The following is a 20,887-nucleotide window of genomic DNA, read 5'->3' as shown; positions in this document are numbered from 1 at the left end:
GGTGGTAGTGGCGACAATAACGATGGGTAAGTGTTGGTGGAGTGGCGATAGTAGTGGTGGCGAAAATGGCAATTACATGGTGGTGACAATGGAGATGATCGAGTATTGATAGTAATAGGGTTAATAATAAATAAAAGAATTAAAATAAGTAATTGTAATTATATTATTTTTATATGTAATAATAATTATATTACTTAAAGTACAATTGATATCATTATGTGATTGTTATTTAATTACATTAAATTCTCTTGTATTACCAAATAAATACATTACACCTAACATTGTTTGGTTCAATTTTATGGCATAATTCATTTCATTTGTAAATAAATTCCATGATAAAATTTATTTACAAATGACTTTTTTGTATATTTTATATTAACTATGGAATTCATTTCAAATGAAATAAATTTTATATTTGAAATAAATAAAATAAAATAAAATGATATATAATAGGACATGAAATATGTATAATTTAAAGTTTAAAATTCATTTATAAATTTTATCAATTTTGATGAAATTTATAAAATTAATTATTAAAAATTTCAGATAAATTTTCATTTAAATCAAACACTAAAATTTTAGATTTATAAATAAATTTCATTAATACTAAACACTACCTAAATTATTTTTGAGTTTGTATATATAAAATAATATTTAGAATCAATAACTAAGATATATTTTCCAATATATGATTGCTATTTTTAAAAAATTATAAATTTAATTTTTATTTTTTGAAAAAGATTTTAACCATTCAATTTGAATGGAATGGTAAAAATTATTAAAATATGATAAATTCTATTTTTATTGAGGGGATTCTTTAAACCCAATAAATTGTGTAAAGGGGCCTTTGAGGATGAGTTTCAAGCCACCGTTATATAGTAAGGTAATTTTTATAAATCATCTTTAAATTTTATTCTGTACTTCATTTTCATTCCTTAATTTTAATTTATTATTAAAAGATTCTTCAATTTTAATGTTATTCCACACAAAATTTCTCTAACCAATGATAACATGTTTTTAGGATAAATTACTAAAAATTACTATTATATCCCTCTTTTCTAAACTAAAATCACCATTTTAACATTTTATCAATAAAATTATTTTATTTTTATTTAAGTTATTATTTTTAATTTATTAATAAAATTATATGATAATTTATATTTTTCTATTTATTATTAATTCAAAATTTTTTAATTTATTAATTCATAAAATTATTATTTTTATTAATAATAAAATTATTTATTAATGATAAAATCCATCCATCTACTCTATTAGAAAGATGAATTGAGGGGAAAGAGAAAAAAAAAAAAAAAAACTGTGGCAACGACCTATCTCTCATCCTTTTTCGACTGTTAGGAAGCAGATTGCTATGATCGATAGTATTAATATTTTGTGATAGATCTAGATGGTGGTTGAAATGACTAAAAAATTTTGGGTTTATGCGGAAGAAAGAGAAAGAAGAGAGGGAAAATGTGGAAGGTGAGGAAAGAGAGTAAAAGAGTAATTATATATATATATATATATATATATATATATACACTTGCTATAGCAAGTTAAAAGGGATTTTTGTCAAATAAAATTAAAGTTCAAAAATTTTTTAGTAACATATTAAAGCGAAGGAATTAAAGTGAAATATAAGACGAAGTTCAGAGATCGATTACAAAAATTATCCTTCCTACTTGTAATGAAAAACATAAATGTGGCATTTAAAACAAGTGTGTTTTAGCTATATCTTTAATAAGCTCTTAAACCCTCAATGATGTCAAAATTCTAAAAATCTCATTGATATGAAAGTAATTCTGAAATTCACTCACGAATTTTAGAATTAATGAAGGATAACAGATCAGTATATTTTAGAACTAATTCTGAAATTCAATCACCTAAAACTCATCAACAACTAAAGTTTTAGTTAGGAGATAGATGGATGGCTATCTAAATCTTAGGCATACCTCATTATGAAGCCCAAGATGGCAATATGCAACATATCTTTCAATATGCAATAGCTATATATAATCAAATAACAATAGCTTCAATGATTCGGGAAAAGAAAAACTTCAATGGAACATACCAGTTATCATCAACGAGAGGAGGGATTGGTCCTTCAAGCATATTTCCGGTCAAAAGCCTAAGCATAACCACAAACAGGTAAGAGATGACAAGTTTTTTATGTGTTGGGCAAAAACTCATAATGGATTGAAAGATTGAGCTCAAAGGTTTCGTTTACTTACATCGTTGTCACATTCTCCACAGCTTTTGGGATCTCACCAGTTAATTGATTAAAGCTCAAATCCCTGTATATATGTGACAAAAATCAAAGCAACAATCATCTTGAATAAAATATTAATGGATTGAAAGTCCAAGTATGCCCCTCATTTTCACATCCAAATCCAAATAAATTCAATTTCATCTTTTTGTCAAACAAACTCTACGCTTTACATTTAAGTTCAAATAAATTTATTTTTTAAAAAATTTAAAATAATAATACTTGAAACTTTTTATTAATAAAAATATTAATTTTCATATTTTTAAATATTAAAATATTTGTTATTTTTATTAAAATCAATAAAAAAAAATATTAACTCAAATTCTCAAAGTAGATGAATCAAATCTTGAACCTCCCCCTCCTTCCTCTTCTTTCTGCTTCTTCAAATAACCCTGCAACCAAATCTTGAACCTCTTCCTCCTTCAAATAATCCAGCAACCCCACAAATCCCTAAACACAGATGGCTCCAGGTTTTCACCTCGCTTTCTCTGCTAGGAGACGATACCAAAACGGCAGCCTAGTGGTGGCGAAGAAATATAGCATTGCCTCCTACAGGGATATCAATGAGGCATCGAATATTTGGGTTTGCTATTCTGGCTTTAAATCAAGTTGGATTTAATTATGATGCATTTGCATCTCAAAATGGGTTTAAATCTGGGTTGAATCTGTGTTGATGTTTATGGGTTGAAATCCGAGTAGCTTTTAATCATCATATTAATAATTACTTTTTTAAAGATTAAAATTTATTTTTAACTTTTTATCAAACACATCTAAGAGATAAAAATTGAATTATAAAATTATCAATGGAATGAGTCCACTTTAATTATAACTCTGCACTGGAGATTAGCAAATATGATCCAATAGATTTTCTGATTAGAAAGAACTTACAGGTAATATAACTGTGGAATATTATTAGGAATATAGCCTTTAAGGGAGCAGTTCCTCAGTATCCTGTGAAGAACATCAAAGAAGTTGGGGATTTATATTTTTTATTTATCAATTTATTTTCCACATGCATATAATTAATCAAATTTAAACACAATTCAAAAATTAATCTGGCGGATCAGGTGCGGTATAATTAAGAAATTAACAACAACAAATTAAATGATAAATGTAATTTATATATAAAGTTCAATGAATATGCAACAGTAACAGATCACTCACATTTTATATATTGACGGCATATCTATATGTTTTGGAAAAGAGAAACCAGCGCTGTTGTTTAGGTCACTAACCCACCTGTAACAATAAACAATTAATTATCGCTTTTAAACATGATTTTTCACTTTTTTTTTTCTGCAATTAAGAATTGAACTATTGAATGAAGAACACGAAACTGCACTTACAAAGATTGAAGATTTTTCATTCTAAAAATTTCATCAGGCAGGCCCCCTTCAAAATCATTTCCCATGAGATACCTGGGAGATCCGGGCAGAATATCACACTTAATTTGAAGTAATTTTTATCTTAAAATTTAATTAATATTCAATTTAAATAATTTTATAATAAAATTAATGTGTTTGAATAAATTTTAATAATAATAAAATTCATTTGAATTTTACTATTTAACAAAATTAAAAAGTAAAATGAATGTACTATTATTTTCCTATTTTTCTTTATATAAAAAAAATATATAATTTGAGCATGAATATTTAGGCTTTAATATAAAATTTCATCAAATTAATTAAATTTTTATAAAATTATTTTTTTATATGAATATTTTTAAATAATTTTTTAATTCAAAAAATTAAATTTTAATAATTTCAAGCTTTCAAAACATAAAAATTAATAAAATAAAAATTAAGCTATGTTAGCTCATTTCATTTTTAAACTTTCTAAACACACTCTTAAATCTTTCCAAGTCAATTCATGCAATGCACAACTTAACCATAACCATGAATTATTGAAAAGAATCCTTACAGAGAACTGAGATTAGTCCATCCTGAAATGAATTTTCGTATCGAACCATTCAAGCTGTTCCCAGCTACTCCACTGCATTGCCCACTTACAATTTTTCTTTAACAACGATAATATGAACCACAAGTCAGGCTGAGGACTAAAAGAAAATGAAGGGTCGCACTTACAAAAAGATTAGAGACTTGAGGTCTTTATAAGTTGGAGGCAGAGGTCCAGTCAATTTGTTGGAACTCAAATCACTGCAGCAAATAAAAGACTTGTACTTTTATCTAATATTTCAAACTAAATGTGTTTCTTTGACTATTCTTTGTTTCTGGGCCAAAACTTACAGGCGTTCAAGCTTCCTCAGGTTTCCAATTTCCAATGGAAGACTACCACTGAGTTGATTCTCATCTAATTCCCTAGAATTAATTAGACCAATAACTGAATACATAAAAATTAAAGAAAAATAGGAAATTCATGGAAGTTAAGAAGAAAGAGTATATTACATTGTAATCAGATTATAGAGTTTGCCCAGTTCTCTAGGAATTTCACCTGACAACCTATTGTTGCTCAAAGTCCTGAAAAATCCCAGAATTAATTACAATATAAGCATATTCAAAGCTATCAACAGGATTCCCCCTTTATCTCCAATAACACAATTTTACCGGAATAGAATAAATAAGAAAGTTTAATTTTTTTGTGAAAAACAAGGGAATCTTAAGTGATGATCGTGCTGATACTTACAAAACCTGGAGTGATGCCAGGTTCCCCAATGATAGAGGTATGGAGCCCTTGAGGAAGTTATTTTTCAGATTGCTGTGGCGAGAAAACATTTAGTAGGTAACATATTAAATTGGCAATTAAGTGGACAGGCCAAGATTATGATGCAGGTAAAAAAATACTAATAGAAAGACTTACAGATAAACCAGAGCCTTCAGATTCCCTAAGGAGTCAGGAATAGCACAACGAAGATGGTTGGAGGACAAATCACTGTTTCAGGCAAATCCGTCAAAACCATGACTGCTGAAATTTGAATTTGTGGCATAGCATACCATATTTCAATTTTCAAGGGAACAACATTTTCTAGTTAAACTCGATCATAAGCTCTAAAAATAAACATATATAGTTTTATAAAGTTAAAAAAAAAAATTGGAAGGAATTAATTTTTTGTTTTGATACTTATAAACGCTACATACTTATAAATTGTTTTAAAAAATTATTTTATTATACTATTTTCATTTAATTTTTAAAATTTCACAACATATCTCATTTGATATTATTTTTAGTAATTTTAATAATAAATGTACTTATAAGTTATTTTTTATTAAACATGTTAGTTATTTACTAATTACTTATAAACACTTTAACTAAATATATTATTACTTAAAATTTTAAATACTTACAAGATTAAATTAACTTCTAAACTAAGTGCTTATAAACTATTTTTATAATTTAAACTAAATACTTAGATGATCAGTTACTTTTTACTTTACCTTTTTTTTTATTTAATAATTGCTTCATGATATATTTACTTATGAGAAATGATTGATAGTTTTTTTTATATAGTTGGCTCTTTAAAATCTAAACTCAAAGATTTCATAGTCATAAAAACAAAAGCAGTACTACTAAATTAAAATTTGTTAATAATTGATTTTTTAATGATATATATTGTATGTATAAATTTTTGGTGTCTTGATGCATCTCCAGCTCCAACACTTGCGATATATAGTTGCACATTTGCATGAGATAATGACACCTTTAATTATATGACGTTTCAATAATAAAAATATATCATAAAATTTAACTAAACAACAAAATTGATCACTGGTTAATTTGGTAGATTATCTACTTACGATATGAAAAATTATTATTAGAGTTATTGTTATATCTTTATTATTCATTAAAAGTAATTAGCTAGGTTGTGTTATATATATATATATATATATATATATATATATATATATATATATATATATATATATATATATAAATTAAATTAATTATTAATTTACATGTATTTTAATATATTTGGTGGCGTATATTAATTAATATTTAAAAATTAAAAAGTATTTCAATTCAAAAATCTCCCTCCCCATGCAGCACATATACTCAGGTCGCCATTACACATACACATATATATAAATAACTAAAAGAAATTATTGTTTGTGCTCCGCGATTTCACCATATATAATTAGATAGCTCAAAATCTTCGTCCAACAGTGCAGGCCATATTTTAAGCATATATGAATGTATATATATAGAACTTGGTGTTTAGTATCTTATCTTCCATGATATTCTATTATGAGTAAAGCCAAATTATATTAGAGAATTAATCATAGTTTATAACATTAATTTATAATTTATCTTATTGTATAATTATATAAAAGTAATATACATTGTCCCATATATCGGCTTGGAATAAGGTATGTGGTCTAAATGTAAGAACTTGGGTAATTCTTCTTTATTTTGAGTTGAGTGAGACCTGATCCATTTTTTACATGGCACATCAAATTTTTTTTTTTAAAATACTAAATAGTGCATCAGTTTAGGATAAAGAAAAAGTCTAAATATAAGGACTTGGGTAATCATACCCTCTCATGTGTAAACATTAAGAGCCAAAATTTAAATGATTATATAATTATTATAATTCATAAAATTTTTTTTGTAGATTATGCATTTATCAAACAATTGTCAACATTCATTAATATTTTGATATATCATATATTTTATTAATTTTAAATAATAAAAAATTAAATAAAAAGTACATAAATCATAATCAGTATTTACTGTAGTATTTTTTTAGTCATCTATTAAGAGATTAATTTTTAGAAATTTTGATTTAGGGTTTCAGAATCCAAAAGGTTAAAGTGTAAAAAAAAAAAAAAACTAAATTTAAGTTTTAAGAGTTTAAATGTGTGTAAAGATATTTTTAAATTAATTACTATTTTAAAATATTAACTTGTAATTATCATAACAGATATTAATTAAAATAAAATAAATTGATAAATTTTATGCCAAAAAAATTTTTTTAGCTTCAATATTTAATCTATTTTCATAAATGTTGATAAAATTAAATTTAAATATTAAATTTGATAAAATTATGTAATAACCTGAATTTCAAAAATATAAATTTTATGAATTTTGATATTATTTTGATGTTTTATTTTTGTAATTTAAATATTTTATTTAAAAATTATTTTTATTATATTAAATTAAATATTGGTTCTATTATTTGATTAATATATATAATTTTATTTTTATTTATTATAATTCTATTGTGCTAATATCTTGAGTATATTGTTATTTGATTTAAAAGAGTTGTTATTATTATTATTATTATTATTATTATTATTATTATTATTATTATTATTATTATTATTATTATTATTATTAATGCATTGAAAAAGATTTTGGACTTAATTGAAAAGATTAGGAAAGTTTAGGGACTATAATAAAATTAAACCCTTCTCTCTTCTCTCTTCCCTGACACCATACTCAAAAAATTTAAAGCCTTATAAATATATTTTGTCCGTTAAAAAAAATACAAAAATATAATGAATAAATGAAAAAAAATATATTATAAGTCAAAATTAATTAAACTTTAGTTTTATTGTACGAAAATAGAGTGCGTAAATATAAAATCTATTCGTTACTAATATTTGTAACACCCCAAATTTTATTATTTATGAGCATTTTTGATATTTTAATTTTATTTAAATTTTAGGAATTTTTTTCAGATTTTTCGGATTTTAAAAATCGGGTTCGATTTTCCGAAAATATAAACTTTGATGATTTTTAAAAATTAATTTAAAGACCACGTGGCAAAACTAAAAATATATTTGGAGTCTACGTATTTTTCTGAGTTTCTGAATTTTTCAGAATTTTTGGACCTCGTTTTCGGTCCCGAGGCAGAGTAAAAATTCAAAATTTTGTATTTCGAATCGAACCGGCCGAATCGAACCGGACCGGATCGGACCGGTCGAATCGAACCGGCTCCCTTTCCTTTTTCTTCTCCCGCGCGCGTCGTCCCTCTCTTTTCTCTTTCTTTTCTCTCTCCTCCCCTCCCCTGCGCGCGCGCGTCGCTCCAGTTTCTCCGGCCAAATCCGGCCGATCCGGCCACCGATTGGACCGGGTCTTGTGTCTAAAATCATCTACTCGGCGAGAGCTTTCCATAGACACCAAGAACGCCGAAATCCATCAAGCGGTTTGTCCGATTTTTGCTCGGAAAGATTTTAGCCCATTTTGACTTTTAGGCTAGATTTCTCGAAAACCGTGAATCCCACGAGGAAACCGAGGCCACCAGCACACTCCATTCGTCGAGAGCTTCGCAACGACATAAATTTCGAATTTTTCCGACACCGTTTTTCGGTGGGTCCCACGGAACTTCGCAGTGTAATTTCGAGCATTAAATGAGCTTAGAAAATTCTGAAAAATTTATGTGCTAACCCCCGTGTTATGGGCTTCGTGTAGGTATCCTCGATTCGCGGAAATTCGACAGTTGACCGGGTCTGCAAATTTCGGGCCAGACAGACCCGTGACCGGAAAAGTCTCCGAATTGGGCCGAGGTTTTGGCTAGCCCCCCATTGTCAGACGTCCCGAGCGCGTCCCCGAAGTCGGAATCGGCAAAGGTAAACCCGAACCTAGTTTTTACGTAATTTTCTAGTGCTTAAATAGGATTAAAAATCCATAAAATATTCGTGGTAGCTTAGAAAATTACGATTCTTTTTGCAATAGCTTAGTAATATTGCTAAGGACCGCGGGGCAAAGTTTTATAATTTTTAGAGCTTGTTTGGGCAGTTTTTGCAAAAATGATCAATAATAAGGACTAAATTGAAATTTTGCGTATTGTGATGGATGATTGATTTGATGGGCCCAGGAGGGGCTGTGTGATATGATTGAACTGTTGATGTATGGATTGTGAGTATAGAAGTGCGTTTTTAGCCCTTTTGCAGGTTGGGTAGGTCCTAGGTATAGGGGAGACTCTGCCGGATTTTCGGTACGACTTAGGACGTAATTGGTCTTTTTCTTTATTTGTATTGAGTCAGTTGTATTAAATAAATGTAATATGATTGTCGGTGAGCGGACAGACCTTCTTCCTCCGCCGCCACAGTAATTTGTCGTCAAGTCTGTGAGTAAAATATTAATTTTAATTATAATTTCGATATTATTATATGTTCAGCATGCCCATGCATCACTTATATGCATATATTTATGTAGTTAAACTCTAGGCACGATTTATGTTGCATTCATAACTGTTGATGTACCATGGATGTTGTTGTGGTAATTTGGAGCAGTGTGCGTGCGTTGGCGTGCGTGTGATGTGGTGTGGACTATGGATAGGACGGGGTAGTCACGGCTTGAGTAATTCGCTGGGACCCATTCCTTCGAGGGGTAGTCACGGCTTGAGTAATTCGCTGGGACCCTCGATTTGGTTATTAAGTGGAAGTCCGAGCTTGAGTAATTCGCTGGCACCAGGTTGGATTTAAGAGAGCTGTATAGGGGATCAGCTCATATGTTATGATTGATACTACAGGGTGTGTGAGTGCTCCAAATTACCTTTTTGATGTTATGATGTGAAAATGTTGTGTATGTTGCATTTCACTCTACAGGTTGCATTAGTTTCAGATAGTTATAGAGATTATAGTTAAGATTGATATTTTACTCTCTGAGTCGAACGCTCACTCTGTTCAAAAATTTTCTGAGCCACAGGAGGATATTTTGTTCTGGGTTAACCTGCCTTTTTACCTCGCAGGTTGTTTATCAATATTGTGTAATTTTAATTACTCCTAGAATTTTCGCATGTGTTAGAAATGTTATTTGATTTGGGTCTGTAAACTAAATTATTATTTTGGGACCTGTAAACTTAATATGCTATGCATGTTTGATGGATTGGATGAGGGAGCTGAGCTCCCATTTATTATTATGTTGATGAGTATGTGGAGGGTGAGCTGAGCTCCCCAATTGACTATATATTGTGTTTACAGGTCGGGTGAGTCGAAAACTCCCCGTTGGAAAGTCCATTTTATGGCCGGACTCTGTCCGTTTGTTTTCTTGAATTTGGGCCCAATGGGCCTTAGAGTTGGGTTAATGAACAGTTAGGCTTACTACGGGCCTCGGGGGCTTTAGGCTGGCCCAGGTCCTAGTGCCGGTCCGGCCCATAGGTTGGGTCGTGACAAATGTGGTATCAGAGCTTAGGCTCCAGATTCCTAGGGAAAAGTTGTCTAAAGTGTTGGGAAAAGTCTAATAGGAGTCACATGCGGAAAAATAGGGTCCATATTCGTCTTGCATTGTCGTCTTTGCTTCTAGTTTCTGCTTCATATATTGTGTGTAAATATGAGTCTATAGAGCTGTGCAATGTGCAGTTTTGAATTTTGTGGGCTAATGCTGCTGAATTTCAGGAAAATGCGTAGAAGCAGGAGAGCTGCCACTGCACCAGAGCCAGATGTGCCTGACGAGGTGTCAGCACTGTAGACCCTTAATTTGTAATGAGTATGTGCATTGAGGCCGTAGGAAACCCGATGATGAAAAATTATATGACTGTAAGATATAATTGAAGTCATGGAGCTGAATTATTAATTCTGTGGCATGATCTTGAAAAAATAAAAATAATAATAATGTTTTGGGGAAATTAATTTAATTAAATTTAAATAAAATTTTATTTTGTTTAAATTTAATATGGGTAGTTCTTAAATAGATCTAATTAAGTTTAATTGGGCTCTATGGGCCTAAGAAAGCCTAGTTATGAATTTTAAATGGGACCCATTTAATTATTTCTAAAAATTAAAATAATAAAATATCTCTCTCCTCCTTGGCCCCACCCTCTTCCTCATTCCCTATTGGTGCCTTCCATTTTTTTCTTGCCTTCCTATTGGTTGAAACACCTCACCCATATCCCAGTCTTATTCGAACTCTGCAATTGTAGTTGTTTAAGTCATCTAAACTTTATCATCCTAAGACTCCAAACCCTATCACACCTCTCTCCCAAAACCCTATAAATACCCTACTAGAGAAGAGAAGAAGGGAGGATGGGAGGAAAGAGAAATAGAAAATTCAGAGCTATAAGAAATTTAGAGATATTCAAGACTCTTTGAGTTATTCCTTATTTTTTCTTTTCTTCAAGAAGATTTTCATACAAGATTTCTGAAAGGTCAGTTTTTATTGTTTTCTTTTCAAGATCTATGCCACACAATATTTTAATTCTATGCTTTTTGTCTTCAATTTATTTTATATGTTCATATAGATCATGTAATCATGTTTAATTTGAGGGGATACACAACTCTGCACATGTTTAGTTTCTGTCTCTTGTATTTTTATTATTTTTCTTTATATTCTGAATCTATAAAAAATTTGTAAAAATTATATTCATATTCTACACGAAATTCCATTAATTTTAGGCTCAAGAATCACTAAAAAAGCTTTAATATTTTGTAAGTTATGGCTGTTTGAAGTTAGGGTTCCTGTAAAATCTGATTTGCAGGATATCCGACTTGTGGAGCCCATATCTCCCTTGTTCCTTAATATTTTTGTGCAAATCTAGTGTCTAAAATTAACTTCAGAATCTTATGAATCTTTTCCAATTGGTTTTGCATTCATATCTTTTGTGGTTAATGAGTTATGAATTTTACAAAAAAGTAGTACGATTCTGTCACTTAGAAGAATTACGATTTATGTAGATCATTCGGCTAGGGTTTTGTTTGATTTATAAATTTTATGTTATTGTATGATATGTAGGCTATCCTCTGTAATTTTTTTATGATTTTTAGGCATGTTTAACTATTTTTAAAAAATCGAATTTCTTGCTACTGTTAATCTGCCAGAATTTGAAAATTATATATTTATGCATATTCTTGTATTTTCTTAGGTTTTAATTGATATTTGATCTATTTTCTGTATTCTTTTAATTCAAGAAGTGTTATAAAGTGTTTGGATCATGTTAGAAGACTTAGACCATTAGGTAGTTGTAACTAATTAGGAATCTTAACCCTTTAGGAGACTAGAGTTAGAATCCAATGTAAATTGTTATTAATGTTTTCTTTATTTCTTTTATTTTCTTTAGTTTCTTTATTTTTTATTACAAACAAAATTGGTAAGTAGCCCTAAGGTAAGTACCAAAGAGGGCATTTGCGTGGAGCTTATATGGAGCTAAACGGGAGTAAGCCAGGGATATCATTGCCATACTAGAAGAGAAGACCCTTTTTTAAGGGTAGCTTGCCCCAATGGCAACTGCATTTACCAACAGGTAAGTAGCTCTAAACTTCTCGAATAACCATTGGTATGAAATTGTAGTAATAATAGAACTTTTATTTGGCAAATTAAAATTAACTTTGTTTTTAATTTAACTGACTTTTGCATGTAATTAATTTAAATAAATACTTTGTAAATTAAAATTAATCTTGTTTGTAAATTAAACTAACATTGGCATGTAAAATAAATTTAATTTAATACTTGGTAATTGTAAAATAAATTTGCATGTTAGAAATCTTTATTAGGTTGTGATTGTTTGGGACTTATGTGATATTAGAATAAATTACACATGTACATAATTAACTTAGTTAAATTATCCTTAGGGTAACTTGGTGAAAATTAATTAATTAGGTTAAATAGAAACATAGGGTTATTTGAAATTGAATTTGTTTGTAAATTAAATTCTCAATAATAAATTAATTTTAGTCATCTGGTAAATATCATTTAAATAATTAGCAACCCCATAGATAGGAATTACTTGTGCATGAAAATTGTGTGTAAACAACAATCCTTTTGTGAATTAATTGCGTGTGTAGGATTAGAATTGCATTTTTAGGATAAAGTTTAATAAAGGAATAATAAACAAGACTTCTAGAAACATTAGTAGAGGACTGGCACTCGAATTAACGAGGTTAGACCAGGCGTAAGGGGTGCCTAACACCTTCCCCTTACGTACCCACTATCCCGAACCTAGACATTGGGCTATGGTAACGACGGTTGTGGAAACTCTGCAAGGAGTAAGTTGCCATCCATGACCCTCGGAAGAAACACTGAATATGTCCCGGTTATTACGGGTGGCGACTCTGTCTATCTATGCCTTTGTGGCATAAATCCTTAGTACCGTGGTAGTGTTATGGGAAGACGGTACTTACCAGTGGTTTGATTCTATTAGGATTGTATGAAGTGCATGTCTAGGAAATGCTGTCTAAGGAGGTGGTACTTAAGTGAGACCATTGTGACTCCACCATCTTTCCTGGGCATTACCTGGTGCATTTTATATAATTCTAATGGATGATATTTCGCCTCACGCCCCTCCTCCCACAAGCACAGGATGAGGCGCCTGCCCCGAGGAGGCGGGGTAGGAGGCCTAGAGCTGCTCAAGTAGAAGAGCAGCTACCCACAGTTCAGGAACAGTCTTTTATGGCACAGGGTCCCATGGACCCCATGGCAGCTACTCTAGCTGGTCTGCAGAGAACCATCGACATGATGGCGCAGTATATGGTCCACCCTCCACAGCAGCAGCAGTCCACCGCACCAAGAGAGGAATCTTACAAACAGATTATAAATTTCAAGAAGTTGGTGCCTGGTACCTATGATGTGTCAGACGATGCATATCGGTTTTTGGATTCCTGCAGACAGGCGAGAGCAGAATCTGATTGACTGATAGAAGATTGATAGAGTGTATGCAGCACGTCATGGGGCCCATGCCTAGACAATGGATGAATGACTACGTGTTACCCCGGATGGAGGGTTTGACATGGGCTCAGTTTGTGGAACTTTTTATCAATCGGTTTGTGCCAGAAAGCTTCAGAGATCAGAAGCAGTGGGCCTTTGAGGCCTTAAGACAGAATGGCAGGTCTGTAGATGAATATGCTACAGAATTTCTGGAATTGAGCAGATATGCCCCTACAGCAGTATCTACAGAGACTATGAAGGTGAAAAGATTCCTAAAGGGGCTAGACAGGAGATATGCAAACCTGGCCATGATGTCTGATCAGTCTTTTGATGTGGTGGTTGATCGAGCTAGACAGATTGAGATCAGTTATGCTGTGGATGACAGCGGAAGAGCAAAGAAAAACAGAGCAGAGGGTTCCTCAGGTGTCCCTTCCATGGGTACTCCGGACAGTGGTGGCCAGGGTAATTACAGAGGAAAGGGTAGGAGCAAGAGAAGTGGTTTCAGACACCGACCACGAGGATTCAGACCAGGGTACGGATCCAGCAGTGGTAACAGGTCGAAAGTCTGATAGTTCGAGAATCCTCCTTGGCACCTTGTGCACAGTGTGGAAGAGGACATTCAGGACCTTGTTTGATGGGATCAGGAGTATGCTTCAGGTGTGGCCAACCGGGTCACTTTGCTAGAGAATGCCCCATGTTCAGCGAGCCACAGATGGGGTCACAGGGTTCTGTTGCGAATGTTCCTCGACAGTTGTATCCGGGTGCTTCCAACATGGCAGATCGGTTCGATGGCCAGGGCGAGGACAAGGGGCGTGGATTTGGAGGCGGTCGGAGGTAGAAGTCGATCGTGGTTCTGCCACTCAGGGTAGGGGTCAAGCTCGGGTTTTCACCCTGACCCACCAGGATGCTCAAGCTTCAAATGCAGTTGTGGCAGGTATTCTTCTGGTCTGTTCTTATGAGGCTCGTGTTTTGATAGATCCGGGTGCTACGCACTCATTTGTCTCCCCTGTGTTTGCCATGAGGTTGGGTAGAAACCCTACAACCTTAGAATGCCCTTTGTCGGTAGCTACCCCACTTAGTGACAACATAGATGTAGACATGGTATTTCCGGGCAGCCCAGTGGTAGTGGATGGAAAGATCCTCCCAGCAGACTTGGTTCCTATACAATTAATGGATATCGATGTAATCACGGGGATGGGTGGTTGGCAACTCATTATGCCACCTTAGACTGCAGGAACAAAAAGGTATACTTCCACATACCTGGTGTGGAAGAGTTTAGCTTTGATGGTGACAGGAGCGTGGCTCCATATAATTTGGTGTCAGCAATTAGTGCCAGAAAAATGTTGAGGCGTGGATGCCAAGGGTATTTGGCATTGGTGAGAGATACATCTGTAGAAGGTGTCAGCATGGAAAATGTTCCTGTTGTCAGAGAATTCATGGATGTCTTCCCTGAAGAGCTTCCAGGGTTGCCACCAGAAAGGGGAATAGAGTTCTGCATTGATGTTATTCAGGGAACAAAACACATATAGATGCCACCTTACAGGATGGCACCAGGCGATTGAAAGAAGCGAAGGAGCAACTACAGGGGAGCTCTTGGACAAGGGTTTCATACGTCCGAGCACTTCACCCTGGGGTGCTCCTGTTCTATTTGTGAGAAAGAAGGATGGGTCATTGAGGTTGTGTATCGACTACAGACAGCTGAACAAGGTGACTGTGAAGAACAAGTATCCACTTCCTCGGATCGATGATTTGTTTGATCAGCTCCAAGGAGCTAGATTCTTTTCCAAGATAGACCTGCGGTCAGGCTACCATCAATTGAGAATCAGGAATGAGGACGTGTCCAAAACGGCTTTCAGGACAAGATATGGTCATTATGAGTTCTTGGTGATGTCTTTTGGACTCACTAATGCACCAGCAGCCTTCATGGACTTGATGAACAGGTGTTCAAGCCATTGTGGACCGTTTTGTCATCGTATTCATAGATGACATTCTGGTATACTCTCGGACCGAGGAAGAACACGTGTGGCACTTGAGGATGGTGTTGCAGACTTTGAGGGAGCACCAGCTATACGCCAAATTTTCGAAATGTGAATTTTGGCTAGAAAGCATCTCATTCTTGGGACACGTGGTTTCAAGTGACGGTATTCAAGTGGATCCCAAGAAAATTGAAGCTGTAACTGATTGGCTTAGGCCTACAACGATCGAGGTGCGAAGTTTTACGGTTTAGTAAGCTACTACAGCGTTTTGTGCAAGATTTCTCGGGATAGCGGCTCCTAACTAAGTTGACCAGGAAGAATGTTCCATTCATTTGGACAGATGACTGTGAGGTGAGTTTCCAGAAGCTCAAGGAGTGTCTAACCACTGCCCTGTGTTGACACTACCTGTGAGTGGTGAAGGATACGCCGTGTCTTGTGGCGCCTCGAGTTGGCCTAGGGTGTGTTTTGATGCGAGAATGGAAAGGTAGTGGCTTATGCTTCAAGGCGGTGAAGAGGCATGAGCGAACTACCCCACCCATGATTTGGAAATGGCGGTGTAGTCTTTGCACTTAAAATCTGGAGACACTACCTGTACGGTGAAGTGTTCGAGATATACACAGACAACAAGAGTATAAATTACATCTTACAAAAGAGCGATTTAAACATGAGAAAGAGTAGATGGATGGAGCTTACGAAAGACTATGATTGCACCATCGGTACCACCACAGGAAGGCCAATGTTGTGGCAGATGCCTTGAGCGAGAAAATCTTACAGCGGTTTGGCGCACATTTGTGAGAGAAAAGACCATTGATTCAGGAAGTACATGAGTTGATGGATCAAGGTCTAATCCTAGATCTTTCAGATGAGGGGGTATTGTTGGCTCACTTTTCAGTGAGGCCAGACTTGAGGGACAGAGTTAGAGTTTCCCAGCACAGAGACCAACAATTGATGAAGATCATAGAAAGAGTACAACAAGGCGAAGGTGGTGAGTTTGGATTTGCCAATGATGACGCCCTAGTGCAAGGTTCTAGGATATGTGTGCCCGATGTGGACAATCTCAGAAATGAAATCATGCAAGAGGCACACTATACACTGTACAGTATCCACCCAGGTTCCACCAAGATGTACCATGATGTGAAAGATAGCTACTGGTGGAATGGCATGAAGAGAGACATAGCAGACTTTGTGTCCAAGTGCTTGACTTGTCAGAAGGTGAAGTTTGAACACTAGAGACCGTCAGGGAAGCTGCAAGAGCTCCCTATCCCAGAATGGAAGTGGGAAATGATTACTATGGATTTTGTGGTAGGTTGCCTCGTACCACGCGAGGATATGACTCGATATGGGTAATTGTAGACCGCTTGACCAAATCAGCTCACTTCTTACCTGTGAAGACTACATATTCTGTGGCACAGTATGCCCGGCTCTACATTCGAGAAATAGTCAGATTGCATGGAGTTCCGGCTTCCATAATATCTGACAGAGGGCCCCAGTTCACTTCTCGATTTTGGAGAAAGTTGCAGGAGGCACTTGGCACACTGATTGAACTTGATCTGACCTTCCACCTCGGACAGACGGACGATCGAAAGGACGATCCAAACATCGGAAGACATGCTTCGCATGAGTGTCTTGGATTTTGGAGGTCGTGGGATGAGCGACTAGCTCGTGGAGTTGCCTACAACAACGATTATCACTCCAAAGATAGGGTTGGCACCCTATGAGGCATTATATGGAAGAAAGTGTAGGTCTCCTCTGTTGGGCGAAATGGGGAAGCGAAAGTGCATGATGTAGACCTAGTGCGGTACACTTGAGGTAGTTCCTTTAATCGAGGAACGGCGAGGACGGCTTTCGATGGCGAAGAGTTATGCGGACCCAGACGGAGGGATGTGGAGTTTGCGATGGCGACTATGTATTCTGAAGGTTTCTCCAATGAAGGGAGTCATGAGATTTGGAAAGAAGGGCAAGTTGGCACCTCGGTATATCTGACCTTTTGAGGTTACTGATAGAGCTGGAGCAGTTGCCTACCAGTTGGAGCTACCACCCAACCTTTCTCACGTTCATCCCGTGTTTCACATCTCCATGCTCAGGAAATACATTCCTGATCCTTCTCATGTCTTTAAATGGATGTGATAGAGCTAAAAGAAAATTTGACATTTGAGGAGCAGCCTGTAGCCATAGTGGACTACCAAGTGAGACAGCTGAGATCAAAACAGATCCCTATGGTTAAGGTTTTGTGGAGGAGTCAGTCGGTGGAAGAGTGCACCTGGGAGTCAGAGCGGGACATGCGTAGCAAGTACCCTTACTTGTTCAATGCATAATCATGTGTTTTATTCTGCCTTGTGTAAAAAAATTCGAGGACGAATTTTCTGTAAGGGGGGAAGAATGTAACACCCCAAATTTTATTATTTATGAGTATTTTTGATATTTTAATTTTATTTAAATTTTAGGAATTTTTTTGAGATTTTTCGGATTTTAAAAATCGGGTTCGATTTTCCGAAAATATAAACTTTGATGATTTTTAAAAATTAATTTAAAGACCACGTGGCAAAACTAAAAATATATTTGGAGTCTACGTATTTTTCTGAGTTTTACGGAATTTTTTCAGAATTTTTGGACCTCGTTTTCGGTCCCGAGGCAGAGTAAAAATTCAAAATTTTGTATTTCGAATCGAACCGGCCGAATCGAACCGGACCGGATCGGACCGATCGAATCGAACCGGCTCCCTTTCCTTTTTCTTCTCCCGCGCGCGTCGTCCCTCTCTTTTCTCTTTCTTTTCTCTCTCTTTTCTCTTTCTTTTCTCTCTCCTCCCCTCCCCTGCGCGCGCGCGTCGCTCCAGTTTCTCCGGCCAAATCCGGCCGATCCGGCCACCGATTGGACCGGGTCTTGTGTCTAAAATCATCCACTCGGCGAGAGCTTTCTATAGACACCAAGAACGCCGAAATCCATTGAGCGGTTTGTCCGATTTTTGCTCGGGAAGATTTTAGCCCATTTCGACTTTTGGGCTAGATTTCTCGGCAGTGAATCCACGAGGAAACCGAGGCCACCAGCACGCTCCATTCGTCGAGAGCTTCAGCGACATAAATTTCGAATTTTTCCGACACCGTTTTTGGTGGGTCCCACGGAACCGCGGTGTAATTTCGAGCATTAAATGAGCTTAGAAAATTCGAAAAATTTATGTGCTAACCCCGTGTTATGGGCTTCGTGTAGGTATCCTCGATTCGCGGAAATTCGACGATTGACCGATACGCAAATTTCGGGCGAACGGACCGTGGCCGGAAAAGTCTCGAATTGGGCGAGGTTTTGGCTAGCCCCATTGTCGACGTCCGCGCGTCCCGAAGTCGGAATCGGCAAAGGTAAACCCGAACCTAGTTTTTACGTAATTTTCTAGTGCTTAAATAGGATTAAAAATCCATAAAATATTCGTGGTAGCTTAGAAAATTACGATTCTTTTGCAATAGCTTAGTAATATTGCTAAGGACCGCGGCAAAGTTTTATAATTTTTAGAGCTTGTTTGGGCAGTTTTGCAAAAATGATCAATAATAAGGACTAAATTGAAATTTTGCGTATTGTGATGGATGATTGATTTGATGGGCGGGAGGGCTGTGTGATATGATTGAACTGTTGATGTATGGATTGTGAGTATAGAAGTGCGTTTTTAACCCTTTTGCGGGTTGGGTAGGTCCTAGGTATAGGGAGACTCTGGGATTTTCTACGACTTAGGGCGTAATTGGTCTTTTTTTTATTTGTATTGAGTCGATTGTATTAAATAAATGTAATATAATTGTCGGGTGAGCGGGACGACCTTCTTCCTCCGCCGCCCACGGTAATTTGTCGTCAAGTCTGTGAGTAAAATATAAATAATAATTATAATTTCGATATTATTATATGATCAGCATGCCCATGCATCACTTATATGCATATATTTATGTGGTTAAACTCTAGGCACGATTTATGTTGCATTCATAACTGATGTACCATGGATGTTGTTGTGGTAATTTGGAGCAGTGTGCGTGCGTTGGCGTGCGTGTGATGTGGTGTGGACTATGGATAGGACGGGGTAGTCACGGCTTGAGTAATTCGCTGGGACCCGTTCCTTCGAGGGGTAGTCACGGCTTGAGTAATTCGCTGGGACCCTCGATTTGGTTATTAAGTGGAAGTCCGAGCTTGAGTAATTCGCTGGCACCAGGTTGGATTTAAGAGAGCTGTATAGGGGATCAGCTCCCATATGTTATGATTGATACTACAGGGTGTGTGAGTGCTCCAAATTACCTTTTTGATGTTATGATGTGAAAATGTTGTGTATGTTGCATTTCACTCTACAGGTTGCATTAGTTTCAGATAGTTATAGAGATTATAGTTAAGATTGATATTTTACTCTCTGAGTCGAACGCTCACTCCTGTTCAAAAATTTTTACAGGCCACAGGAGGATATTTTGTTCTGGGTTAACCTGCCTTTTTACCTCGCAGGTTGTTTATCAATATTGTGTAATTTTAATTACTCCTAGAATTTCCGCATGTGTTAGAAATGTTATTTGATTTGGGTCTGTAAACTAAATTATTATTTTGGGACCTGTAAACTTAATATACTATGCATGTTTGATGGATTGGATGAGGGAGCTGAGCTCCCATTTATTATTATGTTGATGAGTATGTGGAGGGTGAGCTGAGCTCCCCAATTGACTATATATTGTGTTTACAGGTCGGGTGAGTCGAAAACTCCCCGTTGGAAAGTCCATTTTATGGCCGGACTCTGTCCGTTTGTTTTCTTGAATTTGGGCCCAATGGGCCTTAGAGTTGGGTTAATGAACAGTTAGGCTTACTACGGGCCTCGGGGGCTTTAGGCTGGCCCAGGTCCTAGTGCCGGTCCAGCCCATAGGTTGGGTCGTGACAATATTTAAGAAAAATAGTTGAAAATTTATAACAAATAAAATATTTGTTAGTGAATAAAATTAGAATTTTATATATAAATTTTTATTTAATTAAATAATTAATTATTAATAATAATTCTATAATTATGTTAATTAAATGGTTATTTTTTAATAATAATTTTATAATATAATATTATAAGTTTGTAACTATTTATAATAATTAAAAATATAAATTAATATAAGTG

The 20,887-nt window shown here is 34.9% G+C and overlaps 1 protein-coding gene and 1 long non-coding RNA gene across 3 annotated transcripts in view; one reads left to right on the top strand and one right to left on the bottom strand.

Annotated features, from left to right (window-relative positions):
• The window catches only part of LOC110646259 (probable LRR receptor-like serine/threonine-protein kinase At1g53430), a 35,435-nt gene that overhangs the window by 8,690 nt on the left and 5,858 nt on the right, over window positions 1-20,887 (bottom strand). For both annotated transcript variants that reach the window (XM_058137773.1, XM_058137774.1), the window contains exons 5-15: window positions 5,081-5,152; window positions 4,907-4,978; window positions 4,669-4,740; window positions 4,510-4,581; window positions 4,348-4,419; window positions 4,184-4,255; window positions 3,610-3,681; window positions 3,428-3,502; window positions 3,152-3,214; window positions 2,229-2,291; window positions 2,069-2,125 (exon numbers count right to left, since the gene is read on the bottom strand). In XM_058137773.1, the coding sequence (XP_057993756.1) occupies window positions 2,069-2,125; window positions 2,229-2,291; window positions 3,152-3,214; window positions 3,428-3,502; window positions 3,610-3,681; window positions 4,184-4,255; window positions 4,348-4,419; window positions 4,510-4,581; window positions 4,669-4,740; window positions 4,907-4,978; window positions 5,081-5,152 (762 nt within the window). The remainder of the gene's footprint in view (window positions 1-2,068; window positions 2,126-2,228; window positions 2,292-3,151; window positions 3,215-3,427; window positions 3,503-3,609; window positions 3,682-4,183; window positions 4,256-4,347; window positions 4,420-4,509; window positions 4,582-4,668; window positions 4,741-4,906; window positions 4,979-5,080; window positions 5,153-20,887) is intronic.
• Window positions 8,071-20,305, top strand: LOC131174442 (uncharacterized). The gene is made up of 3 exons (XR_009144744.1): window positions 8,071-8,530; window positions 8,633-8,790; window positions 20,192-20,305. It is a non-coding gene; the product is annotated as an uncharacterized LOC131174442 (long non-coding RNA).

This window comes from Hevea brasiliensis, chromosome 2 (genome assembly GCF_030052815.1).
Source record: "Hevea brasiliensis isolate MT/VB/25A 57/8 chromosome 2, ASM3005281v1, whole genome shotgun sequence".
NCBI lineage: Eukaryota > Viridiplantae > Streptophyta > Magnoliopsida > Malpighiales > Euphorbiaceae > Hevea > Hevea brasiliensis.
Note: the sequence above shows the minus strand (reverse complement) of the source record. Positions and strands in the feature narration are given on the sequence as shown.